The sequence below is a fragment of the Leptodactylus fuscus genome, chromosome 8, assembly GCF_031893055.1.
Source record: "Leptodactylus fuscus isolate aLepFus1 chromosome 8, aLepFus1.hap2, whole genome shotgun sequence".
NCBI classification, from domain to species: Eukaryota; Metazoa; Chordata; class Amphibia; order Anura; family Leptodactylidae; genus Leptodactylus; species Leptodactylus fuscus.
Window position 1 is genome coordinate 84,032,369 of NC_134272.1, and position 17,452 is coordinate 84,049,820.

Here is a 17,452-nt window from a genome sequence, read left to right on the forward strand (position 1 = left end):
TCATTGCCTATCTAGTAGCTAGGAATATAGCCAAGGATACAAGCCAAGCCAAAGGAGGACAGACCCATGTGTAGACAGTTCTTTCGAGTTCATTGTCTCTTATAAGTGGAAAGTGAAATACTGACTGGCTGGGGGAGAGGACATAGACATGGATCAGAAGGGGTACTGTGTCTTATTTCATAGATATCACCTTCTGGAATACAGGGACATCTTACATCATGCATGCCATGCTATGGATGAATAAGAATATGCAACTAAATCCTCCTTGGTATAAGTCCCAGTCAGCTAGTATCCTGTATGGCACTGATAAGAGACAATAAACTCGAAACATCTGCCTGTAGATGGGACTTTCTTCCTTTTCGAGGAAATATTCTGGTGTTGTTATATTCACAATTTATGCTACTAGGTTTCATGAAAACTAGGCATTGATCTATAGGGAACTACCTTCCAAAAAGTGGTGCTAAAGCGTGTTCTCCTTTTCTACCAGGACTTACTTACATACCAGTATTCTTCTCCCAAACACAGATATATACACAAATACATGCTACAGGAAAAACCCTAAAACTAACATAAACATACAATATACTGGAATGTACCATACATCACCATACACACCAGCATTACCATTACATTATTATTAATTAATATTGGGAATATCAGATCATTACTAATGCACTCCGACCACCAAATTATACCACAAGTGACAACACAATGGGTATGGGCGGCTCATTGGTTATTTCTCTTGCCTGGCCGGAGCCCTGGGTATGAATCCGGCCAAGCACAACCTCTGTAGACTATGTTTGTATAGGATTCCTTTGGTCCTATAGTCCCTCCAGTTTCCTCCCACACTACAAAGTAATGCTGATACCCTTTGGGTTGTCACCCACATATTCCAGGATTTGGGAGTATATAGACTATATCCTGTGGTATATAGCATACAGCATATACAGTATATGTGTAATAACCCACATCCCTGCATCAATAATAGCGCTACCCTAGACTCCCTACAAACCCTAGGGTTATTTCACACATCATCATCATTTAACCATTTAATCACCTAAGAGATTACAATGTGCGTCAAGCCTTGCAGACAATACCTGTATAGCATATATTGCATTTTCTAAGGCCACCTCTGTTTCCTTGGCTATATACATGTAATGACAATTCCCTATAGAAGAGGTCAAGTCCCTACCATAATAGCTGCTACAGCCCCTCCACCTGCCAACCGCAATGATCTATAATACCTTTCCTTTCTCTGCATTCATGAGCTCACAATTAGAAGACACAAATCTCATTAAACACCTAATTAAAACTACAGCAACCCAAACATGGCTTAATGAAAAATGAGCTTTGCCGTCATTATCTCGCCTGAGCTGAAAAGCACAAACGCAAGAGTAAAAAAAAAAATTAAAAATCATAATCCCCCCCACACTAAACACAAGCCATGGCAACTAAAAGGTTAATAATCCATCCGCCACCCCGGATAAACCCCTTGGCTTATGAGAATGTCCTATTGTGTAATGTCACCCTGCTTTATGCTAAGTTAACATAAGGGGGCATCCTTTGTACTCCTATCCGAGGGTTCGTATTCGGTCCAATTTGGACCATTTAATGGATGACTCATGTACATGATATTTACAGCTAAATGCTGAATCATCCATTATGTCCCTCTGCTCCCCATCCCAATGCCATGCTAGTAATCCATCAGCAGCCCAAATACAGTATTAACCCCTCACCCCCATGCCATGGTATAGCTGAGCCCCTTTGTGTAAATGGATGGAGAGGTAACACATTGGGCTGAGATGCTCGGAGAGGGAACAGATTAGCAATGAGAATGCAATAAATCTGTTATTTACAATGTATCAGTTTGTAAATGTATCAGTGTGGAAATGTATCAGTCTGGCAATGCATGTCCCCCTGTTGTGTTACTTAGTAATAGATGTGATTTATGTGGAGGGAAGGGATGTCTATGGCAGATTTCTGTGATTAATCAGTGGATCCTGGTCTGCTGGCATCTCTCACTGCCCCTCTTGTGTGATGTAAGATCAGGCGTATTCTGCATTGAGAAGTCAAGACACACAAGAAGCTCACACACATACACACACCTACAGTCCTGCTAGAAGCAGAGGGAAGGCAGGCTGGCTCACTTAGCACAAGAATTTCCACTGACAATTGTAAATTGCTGCTGACTTAGTAAGTGAGTGTGCAGTGAGGCAGCTGCAAGCTTCACACTGCAACCATGTCTCAGTTCCTCCTAGCCTTATTGACTCTATCAGGATTATTACCTATGGCTAAGGTGCTGACACTGGGAGCTGAAGCAGGTAAGCAACCTTCATTTCTTGCCATAAACTTAAGAACTTATCTGTGAAGCTTAAGGACAGAGAGATCTGCAGCTTGGAGCGATGAATGTGTTGGCTGTACATTGTCTCTGCTGAGATTCAGCTGCTTTGCCAGGCGTTGAGCTGCAATGAGAAAGTACAGTATGTAGAAAGAGGGCTGGATAGTCAATGTGGATTGCTGCAGAATACATCTAGGACACAGAAATTGTATGGACAATGCGGGGTCTTTATTGCCTTGGATTGTAACCCTCCAGCTGGAATCGTGTCCCTGCTACCTGTGTTTCCTTGTCTATGTGTGTGCTTGCAGCTCTGTTATCATAAGGTTCACATGTAGATGGTAGCAATGGCATAGTGGAAGAGGATTTTACAGCAGATTATAGAGAGATGGTGCTAAACAACAATACCTCGTAAACTTCTCCTATCCTTGCTCCAGTCATTGTCAGGGATGAAAGGCTAGTTTATTTTTTGGGGGGGTTTTGTGATTTCAACTATGGATCTCTCAAGAAAGCCAATGGCAATCGATAGCTGTCAACACACTGGCAACAGACAGCCGGGGTTCTCTAATAACTATGTGAGCCTGCTGGAACTTTTGTTGTGTTTCCATTGATGTGTATAGGAGGTTGCAGAGAAGGATATGGGAGACTCCAGGCAGTCATGTTATTCCAAGTTATTCTGCTAAATGCTGGCTCTATGTGCTGATGTGCAGTCAATGTCCTTTACCTTGAAGAATCCAGAAATGAGATTTAAAGGGGGAAAGCATGCATGTATAATGTGCTCATTAATGGCATATGCTACACCTTATGGCACAGCATATGAAGGTAGATATTGGTATCGTATCCACTGGGGAAGGGGGAATTATTCCAAGTCTAAAGAATGTAAACTCTGCAGTGAGCGATAGATTGCCCTGCTGGCTGGGTCTGTGGATACACTATTGTATGTGCTTTATTAAATATCTACATTGCTCCATTGGATTTTTTTATTTGGTTTTAAGATGAGTGTAATAACACAACCCCTTTAACCACTGCCTGCCAATTGCATGGACTTGGTGCACTATCCTGAGCAAATATCCATAATAATTCCATACAATGGGTGCATGGCCTGTTTGGGCCCCTCATTAATATCGCCTTAGACAGTCCGTTCCCCCCCCATGAGCAATCTCAGTTCCTCTATTCATCCTGCACCATATGGTATTTGGGTTGGACAGGAGATATAATTCTGTTTGTCACTAAGGGTCCTTGCACATTCTTGGTCCAAGTCTGCTGGAGTATTTGCAGAAGGAAGATGTGTTACCAAGGTGATTTGTACAAATGTCTTGCTGAGGAGCTTCTGAGTTCCTTTCCCCGCCGTTGGCCAAATTAGTTAATATTTTCTTGTTAGTTAAAGCCGTCTGGATCATAAAGCCTATAAATATCACTGGGGAGAACAAGTACCCTCCATTAGAAACACATGTAAGCGTGCGGAAACTTTTACCACCATGGCGGATGGAGAATGGTGGGCGCTATCTGGTGAGGTGCGGGCGCACAGGTGTCCTCTGTCTACCCAAATGAATAGAATTGATAGGTAAAGCCGAACGAGTCTATTCCACATCTCCAACCGTGGTTTGGCCCAAGATTAATGAGTCCTTAGGAGTCATATGGCACTTTGAAAAATCTGCTCTTCAGAGTTGGCGTTTTCATTCAGGGGTTGTGATCTTTGCATTGCGATTAGTTTGTGAACTGAATGTCAATGGAAACGTATTCAAATGACCCGGAGATCTCAATACCTCCACATTGGGGATGAATGATCCTATGTTCTGTGCTGGATCTTCTTCCCCTCCGTCTAGATGAGACTTTCATTACAATATACGTCTTATCATGATACTTGCACTTGTAATAAATTGGGGGCATCCATCTTTTAAAGGGATATCACCTATAGTACAGTAAAATCTGAAATTAATTGCTAAAATAATTGACTGCGATGCTTAGGCCGGATGGATCCATTCTCATCTGAGAGTTATCATGTATGACATGCATTATAATATGTACAATGCCAATATAAAGTGTCTATGTGATGCTGCAGAAAGGTTGGATTCTATTATACCCCTATAGAAAATAATTTAGTTGTATTCCCACTTTGGAAATGATAAGAAATGTGATACTTTGTTGCTAATTCTTGTAAAAAAAAATAAATAAAATTGATTTTTTTTTTATATTACATATGAAACGAACATGATTTGCATTATTACTTATATGCTTTGGTCTTAGATACATAATATATAATAAAATAAATTACTTATATTGCATTAAGTTGCATTTAAGTTAATTACATTTTTTTTTTTACTGTATTGGTAATTTATTGGCTTGAATGCTTGCGCAATGCCGATTCCCACCACCAGGGGGAGTTTATCTGAGCTCTCTATCTCATGACAGCAATATTATACTGTATAGATATATGGGGAAGAGATAGAGAGTCCTAATGACCAGGTCCCATTTAACCGTGTCCTCTCCTTACCGGATTCTACTTCTACAGATTGTTAGAGCAAACATTATTAAAGAGGTAATAAAGGGCAGGCGGGGACAGTAGTAATGTTAATTAGTGCATGAAATGAGGATGGCGCCATATTAAATGTCCCAGCAGAGCCTTCCCTACTGTACTTATCACCCTCATGTACAATATTTACTTCCTACTGGAAATTGTATTGTAAGTGCAGATCCTGCAGCTACAGAGGGAAGGACACAATGGTGCACAGTGAGGGGCACTGGCTATACAATAGGATGGAGGTGACATGTTATTATGGGGGGTTCAGCCCCCGTGTCCTCTATATCTGAGGCTGTGTAGGAATAAATCATGTCATGAAAAGCTCGGCTCTAGTGAAAAGATCCTTTGATTAAAAAAAAACCAAAGGCTTGTTGTTGTTGATGGAGGTCTGAGCAGCGACGAGTCCGAGCCATGTGTGAGATACTGCTGGTGTATAAGGCTGGCAGACAGAGATATGAGACAGATCATAGACAGAGACAGATCTGTATCTATAGATGGATGGATGATAGATAGATAAAGGAAAAGAGGTAGATAGATAGATAGATAGATAGATAGATAGATAGATAGATAGATAGATAGGAGATAGATAGGTAGATAGATAGATTTATCGATAGATAGATAGATAGATAGATAGATAGATAGATAGATAGATTGGAGATGATAGATAGATAGATAGATAGATAGATAGATAGATGATAGATAGATAGATAGATAGATAGATAGGAGATAGATAGGTAGATAGATAGATTTATCGATAGATAGATAGATAGATAGATAATAGATAGAGATAGATAGATAGATAGATAGATAGATAGATAGATAGATAGATAGATAGATTTCTCGATAGATAGATAGATAGATAGATAGATAGATAGATAGATAGATAGATAGATTTCTCGATAGATAGATAGATAGATAGATAGATAGATAGATAGGAGATAGATAGATAGATAGATAATAGATAGAGATAGATAGATAGATAGATAGATAGATAGATAGATAGATAGATAGATAGGAGATAGATAGATAGATAATAGATAGAGATAGATAGATAGATAGATAGATAGATAGATAGATAGATAGATAGATAGATAGATAGGAGATAGATAGATAGATAGATAGATAGATAGATAGATAGATAGATAATGATAGATAGATAGATAGATAGATAGATAGATAGATAGATAGATAGGAGATGATAGATAGATAGATAGATAGATAGATAGATAGATAGATAGATAGATAGATAGATAGATAGATATTGTGATAGATGCTTATTGAAATATATACTTATTGTGATACATGATACATAAATATATACTCATTGTGCAAAATGATAGATATTTGGATAGAAACAGTGCAGAGATACAGATAAGTAGATAGATAAATGGATAGACAGATAAATAGAAAGATAGATAGATAGATAGATAGATAGATAGATAGATAGATAGATAGATAGGAGATAGATAGATAAGAGATAGATAGATAGATAGATAGATAGATAGGAGATAGATAGATAGATAGATAGATAGATAGGAGATAGATAGATAGATAGATAGATAGATAGATAGGAGATAGATAGATAGATAGATAGATAGATAGATAGATAAGAGATAGATAGATAGATAGATAGATAGATAGATAGATAGGAGATAGATAGATAGATAGATAGATAGATAGGAGATAGATAGATAGATAGATAGATAGGAGATAGATAGATAGATAGATAGATAGATAGATAGATAGATAGATAGAGTCATGTCTGTTCCTTCCTGATAATAGTATTCTCATGTGATAGAGCTCTTGTACAATATATTGGCTATGGCTTACTATACTAGTCTATGTCCAGGAGAAGTGATGGCTATAAGACCTCCTTAAGCATTTCCTTTTCTTCTGTAGTTGGACTTGACATCTTCTATATTAACATGGACCATTTGGCCGCCATTGGAAAAAAACACAAACTAAGGACTAAAGAAAGGACATCCCAACACACTACACATCCCCTGTATAATCCTACAATCCTGTCCCTGCACCATTGTGTATCTAGGGTTTGGCTTATTTCACTGCATTGATCATTTTGCTCAGAGATCTCCATATGAGCAGAGTTCTAGTATCTTCTCTCTGTAACATGCTCTTAGTTGCAGTACCACTTTTCACCAATTAATTACCAATTCTTTCCCATAGACGACAATGCAACAGCGCCTCCATCTGTAATATACAGTCTTCATCTTTAAATTACACAATCTTTGGAATGAAGTAGGAAATGTATTGCCAAGATCATGGGATGGATCTATAGAGGAGACACATTTGTATGCTTTATTGTATATACTGGCTGTAACATACATTATAGGAAGCCCATACGTGTAGATAATTCCTTGATCACTGCCTGTAAAGCGATTCTGTCATTATTTCGTTGATCTTATTGACTTTGAGCATTATTAAATTATGGTCCATTAGGCAGGATCTCTTTAACATTCTAGTTAAGCTCCTAGTATCTGGCCTAGAGAATACAGATAATGGTTTTGTACATGGATAGTGTTGATCTCGTTGCATTATTTGTAATATTGTGTATTTATAATGGGTAATAGTCATTACATGTCAGTAACGCAAGGAGTAGAAAGATGACCGCCATCTGTGTACCTTCATTAGAGTGTAATGGAGCAGCCATCTTGCTAGGAGGAGCAGTATATCATGTTTCCTATAATCTGATATAGGCACAGATTGTACTGCCTTCCCTACTCTCCCAGTAAATGATGGCAGTGAACCGTCGGTCGCATTGACTTCCTCTCACTTTCTGTAATTAAATAGCATTTTGTTTCCCGTTACTTTTTGGTGTAGGCACAGATAGTGTTGTTCTTTATCACCCTACAGTAGGCAAGTACAGTGCTGCCTCCTAGTCTCTACAAGTAAATGGTGCAGGAAGGCTTGATACTGCCTTCCTACATGTATTTCTGTCTGTAAATGGTTTAGGCACCATTAGTTGAGCCTCTCTGTTCTTCTCTGAACATAAACAACCCCATCTCCCTTTTCCTTCACACAGATAGTACTGCTGTTTTGCCCCCGTCCCAATAAATGATATAGTTGCAGGTAGTGCTACCTCCTCCTCTCCACTGTAAATAATGTAGACACAGGTAGCACTATCCTCCTGTCTCTATATAACAACGATACTGAAGGAGGCTACATACCAGGTAAAGATACACAAGATGGTCCCTAAAGGATAAATATAGCTTACTCCACCATGACCTGAGAACAAAGGGCATTGTGGAGTTCTCCGTAGCTGTAAAGTTCACTTTCCTTCTCTTTCTTTGAAACCAATACAAGTTTTATTTCATCCTTCTAAGTGTGTATTTATTATTAGACCAATCACAAGACATAAGAACCCGGAAAGATTTAGCTAAAAACTTATATAGTCCATATATTCACAAGTATAGCTAAGTAAAAAGACTTCTATATGATAAAAACACACACATGGCATGCTCAGCCACCTATCCAGCCAGGCTCTACAGGTGCTACCACATCTGACTGTACTATGCTATACTCTCCCATAACCACAATAGGCATAAAACTTCTTCATTCTCTTCCTATAAATAATGTAGGCACAGATAGTACTTCCTCCTTGTCTGCACTATAAATAATGCAGATATAGGTAGTATTGATCATTTGTTTCCCCTGTAGGTAAGGCAGGTAAAGATAGTATTGCTCTCCTGTCTCTCCACTAAACTTTGTAGACATTGATAGTACTTTCTCCTTGTCTTCTCATAACTAATGTATGCACAGATAGTACTGCCTCCCGTCTCCCTGGTAAATATTGTAGCCACAGGTAGCACAGTATTTGTTTCCTATAAATAATGGAGTCAAGGGTAGTACTGAACTTCTACTACCCCTTTAACCACCATAGAGATAGGTAGTACTGTCTCCTTGTCTTCTCTTAATTTATGTAGGCACAGATAGTGCTGCCACCCTCCCCATCCATAAATAAATGTGGGCAAAAGTAGCACCGTTTCCTTGTTTTTTCCTGTAAATAATGTAGGTAGTACTGCTCTCTGTAACCAGGTAAATAATGCCAGGTAGTACTGCTCTCTGTAACAACTGTAGGAATAGATAGTACTGCTTCCTTGTCTTCACATAACTAATATAGGCACAGACAGTACTGCCTCTTTGTCTTCACATAACTAATATAGGTACAGATAGTACTGCCTCCTTGTCTTCACATAACTAATATAGGCACCGATTGTGCTACCTCCTTGTCTTCACATAACTAATATAGGCACAGGTAGTGCTGCCTCCTTGTCTTCACATAACTAATATAGGCACCGATTGTGCTACCTCCTTGTCTTCACATAACTAATATAGGCACAGGTAGTACTGCCTCCTTGTCTTCACATAACTAATATAGGCAAAGATTGTGCTGCCTCCTATCTCCCTCATAACTAATATAGGCACATATAGTACTGCCTCCTTGTCTTCACATAACTAATATAGGCACAGGTAGTACTGCCTCCTTGTCTTCACATAACTAATATAGGCACAGGTAGTACTGCCTCCTTGTCTTCACATAACTAATATAGGCACCGATTGTGCTACCTCCTTGTCTTCACATAACTAATATAGGCACATATAGTACTGCCTCCTGGTCTTCACGTAACTAATATAGGCACCGATTGTGCTACCTCCTTGTCTTCACATAACTAATATAGGCACAGGTAGTACTGCCTCCTTGTCTTCACATAACTAATATAGGCACAGGTAGTACTGCCTCCTTGTCTTCACATAACTAATATAGGCACAGGTAGTACTGCCTCCTTGTCTTCACATAACTAATATAGGCAAAGATTGTGCTGCCTCCTATCTCCCTCATAACTAATATAGGCACATATAGTACTGCCTCCTGGTCTTCACGTAACTAATATAGGCACAGTTAGTACTGCCTCCTTGTCTTTACATAACTAATATAGGAACAGGTAGTGCTGCCTCCTGTCTCCCTCATAAACAATGCAGACATAGAAAGTACTGTATCATGTTCAGGTCATATTGCAGTCTCTAATACATTCTGACAGAATTAAGTGATAAAAACATAAACTTTTTGATAAAAAACAGTATAAAACCATGGCAACTGACTAGATAAAAAGAGCATATTGTGGAAAGTGAGTGGATTTTGCACTAATTACAAAAGGGACTTATAGCACAGAACATTTGATCATTCCATTGTTACTTATGGGGGACATCTGGAGATTCTCCTTAATTGTACTAACCTCTTATTACACGGAATGGATAAACTGCAGATAATACAGAATGCTTAGAAAAACTTCTGATTTCTTAAGAAAGCAGGAAGAAAATCTGGGGAGCAATTAAAGGTCTTTACAATCTTAGCTATACAGACCTTTTAATTGAATAGCATGTGTAATTGTCCCATTGCCTATAGTTTAAGCACATCTTTTCCTTCTATGTCTTATATTAAATGCCCCCATTGAGAATTTTTTTTCCTTGCATGCAATAACGTGAACTCATTTGCAAAAAAAAAGTGAATGCTATAGCCCAGCAAAGCCAGACTTCCACAATTACAACTAATATAGTAGCGATTTATAATTTGCTAGCAGCGCCGCTCGCACAATGCATAAGGCAGTTTAGTCTACAAATTAACATATTTGATATATCTGACCTTAAATAGACCATCTGTCTGCACGAGCAGCAAGCACTGAATTACTGTACTTAGTCTAAACGCTTCCAAAGATCTCAGCAGCAGGATCACTTCCAAATGTAACAAAGGAACATGTTGTGTAACACTTAAGCTTTTATTGTAGTGTCTGCAAATTACACAAGGTCTGCTAATTGCTCGACATGTTTGGATATTTCCAACAAAACACACATTCAGGTAATATTAATACAAATTAGCGCTATTAGCTTCTTATTGGCAGAGTTTGTGAAGTTTTGGAGGTAGCGATGGTGTTTACTTCCCACCTGCAAGACGACGCAGCAAGAAAAATAATAGTCAACAAGATCTTTGTTGGGTTGAAGCTTCTTTGAGCCATGGACAGGTAAAAAATAAATAAATAAATATAAATATAAATATAAATATATATATATATATATATATATATATATATATATATATATATATAATTTTTACTATGACCACTAAGACTAATAATGAGGGACAAATTCCAATTTTCGTGTTTACATCAGCAATCTTATTTACATCACAGATAGGATTACAATAGTAAATAACACCTCAATAGATAACAACCCTGACCCACATTTGCATCTATTACGGACAGTAGATCATGTCGCCCCTTCCCTCCCTGCACAGAGCACAGAAAATGCACCATAGACCTAAATCAGTCGCTGCACAGAGCATGTCTAGAAAATTCTCCCATAGACCTCAATGAGTCAGCTCCAGACTATTGCTGCCTATGGCCGTGAGACTGCTGTAAAGCATATCACTAAATGCTGTTAACAGAGCAGAGGAGAAGCTCGGGCAAGATGGCCGCCTCCATAGTCATGGACAGAAAATAGAATAAAAAATCTACAGTCAGAAAATAAAAAACAGATTAGAAAAAGGGATAGATTTTGCTATCTGGTTTTAATAAGTAATTATAAAAAATGTTGATCTGCCTTCAAATTCTGCATTTTTTCAAAGTCTACATGATCTGCTCATTACAGATTGCAAATTTAGTTAAGGATCCCAGATATTCACACTATAAATCCAATAAAATATCACAATATGCTAGTGACACCATTGACCGGCCGCAATTCACATCATAACCACTGGGTGGCCACACTTAGACACATATAAGAAAAACAACTCCTGATAGAGTATCATAAAACCATGATCCTTTTCTCAAAGCCGGTCATCTTGTCAACACAACTTATAAAATGACCATAGCTAGCCAGAAAAAGCCAAGGGAAGCCAAGAAAGTGTCAGGATTCTGTCTTGAGAGGAGTTTTGTGTCTTGAAAAACAATGCCTGTCCCATGTACAGGACTGATGCAATCTGCTTCATGTACAGTATATTGCAACTAGAGATGAGCAAATGTGTTAAAAGGCAATTCATTGGCATTTTGCCAATGGTTTTAGAGCTGTATTTTCCCCATACAAGACATTGCAAGCTAAAATCGAGTTCTATATGAAAGGATGTTTGAGTGTTATTGTAGGTGTAAGCATCTGATAGCACTGTCATAAAGTCTGACCTTGACCTGTGCGGGATTTGATATCACCAGACATATGGTAGCTACAGAAATTAGACAAGAGAAACTGATTCCATGCACCATCCTGTAAGATCCACAACTTAATTAAGCCTTATGGGATGTGCAGCAAAAGGGAACTTCTACCAGGGGAACAATAAAAAGAAAAAGGCTCCCGAGTTCCCATAAATGAAAGTTTTGGACTATTAATCAAGTGAAATCTGCTACGTGAAAGTTAGACTTTATCTCCGATACAAAGTAGACATTTACATCCTAGGAGTGTGATGGTGGCGAGGATGTGGATACTGCAAGTACTCTGCAAATGTGGACCATCATATTCATACTGAAGATTAATTACATGTCTTATAAAATATTCCTGAAAATGTCAAAACTCGTATTATACTTTATACAGGGTTCAGGTGTTCTTACTAATTATCTTATAGGAATAATGACAGATGAAGATATCCAAACTGTTCCTTAAAACCATATCAGCCGTTAAGTTTCATTTACAGTTTATATATAGAATAGAGTTGAGTCACTTGGTATGTACAGTGTGTTACATTACTTATCCTGTACTGATCCTGAGTTACATCCTGTATTATACTCCGGAGCTGCACTCACTATTCTGCTGGTACAGTCACTGTGTACATACATTACATTACTTATCCTGTATTACACTCCAGAGCTGCGCTCACTATTCTGCTGGTGCAGTCACTGTGTACATACATTACATTACTTATCCTGTATTATACTCCGGAGCTGCACTCACTATTCTGCTGGTACAGTCACTGTGTACATACATTACATTACTTATCCTGTATTATACTCCAGAGCTGCGCTCACTATTCTGCTGGTGCAGTCACTGTGTACATACAATACATTACTTATCCTGTATTATACTCCAGAGCTGCGCTCACTATTCTGCTGGTGCAGTCACTGTGTACATACATTACTTATCCTGTATTATACTCCAGAGCTGCGCTCACTATTCTGCTGGTACAGTCACTGTGTACATACATTACTTATCCTGTATTATACTCCAGAGCTGCGCTCACTATTCTGCTGGTACAGTCACTGTGTACATACATTACATTACTTATCCTGTATTATACTCCAGAGCTGCGCTCACTATTCTGCTGGTGCAGTCACTGTGTACATACATTACTTATCCTGTATTATACTCCAGAGCTGCACTCACTATTCTGCTGGTACAGTCACTGTGTACATACATTACATTACTTATCCTGTATTATACTCCAGAGCTGCGCTCACTATTCTGCTGGTGCAGTCACTGTGTACATACATTACTTATCCTGTATTATACTCCAGAGCTGCACTCACTATTCTGCTGGTACAGTCACTGTGTACATACATTACATTACTTATCCTGTATTGTACTCCAGAGCTGCGCTCACTATTCTGCTGGTGCAGTCACTCTGTACATACATTACTTATCCTGTATTATACTCCAGAGCTGCGCTCACTATTCTGCTGGTACAGTCACTGTGTACATACATTACATTACTTATCCTGTATTATACTCCAGAGCTGCACTCACTATTCTGCTGGTACAGTCACTGTGTACATACATTACATTACTTATCCTGTATTATACTCCAGAGCTGCGCTCACTATTCTGCTGGTACAGTCACTGTGTACATACATTACATTACTTATCCTGTATTGTACTCCAGAGCTGCACTCACTATTCTGCTGGTACCGTCACCGTGTACATACATTACATTACTTATCCTGTACTGATCCTTTGTTACATGCTGTATTATACTCCAGAGCTGCACTCATCACAAATCATACTCAACCCAAATTTTTCAATGATTCTGGTGAAGCTTTCTTCAGTTTTGTTTTGTAAGAATTGCTCAAATTGCTGGCATTCTCCTGATATATTGAAAATAGGTCATTGATCTACTTTCTTTTTCTGAGAGTTAGTGATCTAAACCAGCCAAAAACAAAAATGAATGATGTAATGGCAAGCTAACAATAGTCAATAACTCTGCAGCTCCACCACTGGGAAAACAAAGCATTGCAGTCTTCTTAGTTAAGTCAGTAGATTGCCTCCAATGTATGGACAAGCTGAATCCTCTAAACATAGAAACGCTCTCTGTAGCCACTTTCTTCTTAGCTAATAGAGGAGGGTCCTGAATGGTGCCCCCCCCTCCCCCTTTATGATCTCATATTAATTTACAGTTGTGTTTTTGGAGTCGTTGCCAGTTTCTAAAGACTTAAGATGTTACTGGACTCAAAATTAAAGGGATTCTACAGGGATTCAATATGGAAAAATAGGGAGGGGGGGGGGAACTAAAATAAGAAGTGATACTTACTTACCCTTGGTCATCCGTTCTAGTGTTGGGTCCATGTAATCCCATGACATCCATTGGCCTCACTGGGTGGGCCAGAAGTGAAGCAGATCAGGTGACCCAGACCCCAGAGGTCACATGTTGGGTTCTGATGACATCACTACTAATGTGTAGCTGATACTTGACATGTGACCATTGAGGCCAGTGTTTAGCCACAGCATTGACTGAGCTGCTTCATTTCCAGCCCGACCAGTGCGGGCACAGGATGGAGCAGAAGACCAATGCAAGGGCAGGGGTGGGCAAGTATCCCTGCTTTTTATAACCCCATCTTCCCCTTTAAGAGTCAGGCATGGTGGGTGCATTGCATTGTGCATTTGGCCACATCTTGACTTAGACTTTTGCTCATTCTTATGCACACCGCTACCAGAAATAAAAAAACAAAAAATCATCCATCAAACTTGCGCAGTGTTTCTGTCTTCAGCCCCTTCGCCAATGTATCAACCTCCTTTCAAGTGTAGCAAATCCCATTTTCTTGGGATACATAGAATAGCTGCGCATGGACAGAAGCTCTGCTCCAATGTGTTAATAAGATGCATCCGGGAAGATGAGAAGACATATTGAAAATACGATGACAGCAAACTGTAGGAAACCTGAAATGGAGATCAGACAATGTTTTAATATTTTGCCTACATGTGTAAAATTAGTTTCTGTCTAAATCTCATCTTATTGTTCCGTTCCATATATCAGTAATGAAAAACAGTTATTTTCTTGTCATTTGTAAAACTAGGTGGTAAATCTGCAAGGAAAATGTATGTTATAAGCTGCATTTATAAGAATTATGGTGCAGGAAGATTAGATTTACCCTTTGGTGGCTGCAGATGAGTGACTTCATATGCCCTATAGACTTAAATCAATATCCTTGATATGCCCGATCCTTGATTTGCCAACCCATATAGAATATAAGGAGCAAACCAATTCATTAGTAGGATGAGGTTTTTGCATATATGATTAGGTTATATGGTCATCATTAAGCAAGGATACTCCATTGGGGTTATAGGAGAGAAAACTGGCCAACACGGAGAGGTTCCTGCTCTGACAGATTAGGAATTTCCTTCATTTAGATGTTTGGCCATTCATTTTATTGGATGACCTGCTTCAACTTACCGTACCCTGGATTGTTGACGGTTTCAGAAGCCATGGACCTTGTTGATAACCTGATGACTGAGCCGACTTCACTTGATGACACAACCCTTGTAAGATCGAGTTGCTTAGTGTATCCTAAGATATTAAATTGATTTGCAAACTGAAACTCTTGTCTCCAATAGCCGCTTACCTAGGTCATAACTATAAGGAGTACAGATGTTGTGGTTTGTCCTTCATTACTTTTCCTCTAAGGATTTCTAAGAATGTTACAATCATATATTGACTTTGCTTTGCAAAAAATTGGAATAGTTGACCAAATTTTTAGAACACGTTTGTAGACCCTTGGACATTATTGATCTTCAACCCCCAGGGCATATTTCATACTGATGTCCTATCTGCAGAAGAGATCTTCAATGTACGATTTGGAGGGATCCGACACCCATACCAGTATCATTGCGGGATCAGACACCCCTACTCCACACTGACCCTGTACCGGATGAGAGAAGCTGTTGAAATGAATGGAGCAAGAAGCAACTCTATTCCTATTCAAGTACTAGGAAGCAAGGCTGCAGTGCCCCAGTCCAGCACCACCCAGAGGCATAACTGGGGCTCTTGGGCTCCAGTGCAAAATGTATAATGAGGCCCCAACAATCAGATTGGTCAGGATCCTAGCAATAAGCATCACTCCCTGATTTTTTTTTTCCTGCAAACTAATCAATGGGTTTAACAGAGATGTTGTTTCGGAAAGGACCTTGTCAGGAGTAGCTGTAGGGGTCAAGAGGTAGTCATTGACATAATTTGATGCAAAATTTGTATTGGGGCTCAAATGCAGCATGTGCTATCTATAATGCTTGTGTTTCCTTATGCTGTAGAGGCCTTTGGGCCCCCTCCGGCTCAGGGGCATACTAGCAATTGCAGAAGACCTTTTTAGAAAGACTCCAATTTCTTGAAATACTAACTTAATGTATTATCCTGCAATATTAACAAAACCCTTGACAGACTGTAAGTCACTTCACGACCACTGGGTGGCCACATGCCCTTCCCATGACAGTATAGCTAAATCATGTTCTTTTTCAAAGCTGGTCATTTCATGTCACTCATCTCACATGATATATTAAGCCTAAAGTAAAGTTTAGGATGGCCACATCTGTATATATATATATATATATATATATATATATATATATATATATATATATTATATATATATATATATAAGTCATCCAGATATTGTGTTATGTGACTGACACTTGAATGAAGACCAAGGCTGTATCCCGTTAATTTGATGAGAAGATGTAAATGTTGTTTATTTAATCTCTGTTGTAGATGAAATTATAATGAGATGTAAAATTTGTAGCTGACAAGATTCACCAAACTGCTGTGATTTATGATGCTATGAAATATGCTCAGGGAAAAGAGCTCAGGACGGATCTGGATTCTCCTAGATTCATCTTATTTCTTATACATGTAGTTAATAAGGTCATTGTATTATAACAGCCCTTGCCAGTCATTGTATGGACAGCGGCAGGCTGATGATGATGTCACAGGTACACTATTATAATGGGAAACTTCCATACATTATGTGTACATTAGGGCAGTATCTATGAGCAGTATGACCAGGGGGGCACAGAGATTCTTGGTAAGAAATAATATGATTTTTTCAAAGATTATAAAACATGGAAAGTAAGAGCTCCACCTCCTCTTTTTAGGAAGTGACATCACATCTGTTGGTCACATGGCCATACTGCAGCTCAGTCACATTCCTATTGTGGGGGAGGTAGCTCGGTAGCAGCAATGGTCAGAGACAGGGACACAAAGTCTGTAGCTAATAGGTTTATTTAGAAAAAAAAACAGCAAAATAAATAAACCTTCACATCAGGTGCAAAATAAAATACAGCCTTAACTTCAGGTAAAAGAAGATCACACCAAAACCCTGCTCGTCCGAGCACTAACTAAA

The 17,452-nt window shown here is 38.8% G+C and overlaps 1 protein-coding gene across 1 annotated transcript in view; it reads left to right on the plus strand.

Annotated features, from left to right (window-relative positions):
• Nucleotides 1–2,005: 2,005 nt before the first annotated feature.
• The window catches only part of LRP1B (LDL receptor related protein 1B), a 1,094,775-nt gene continuing 1,079,328 nt past the window's right edge, over nt 2,006–17,452 (plus strand). Inside the window, exon 1 of the mRNA XM_075284520.1 lies at nt 2,006–2,321. Coding sequence (XP_075140621.1) covers nt 2,240–2,321 — 82 coding nt within the window. The 5' untranslated portion in view covers nt 2,006–2,239. The remainder of the gene's footprint in view (nt 2,322–17,452) is intronic.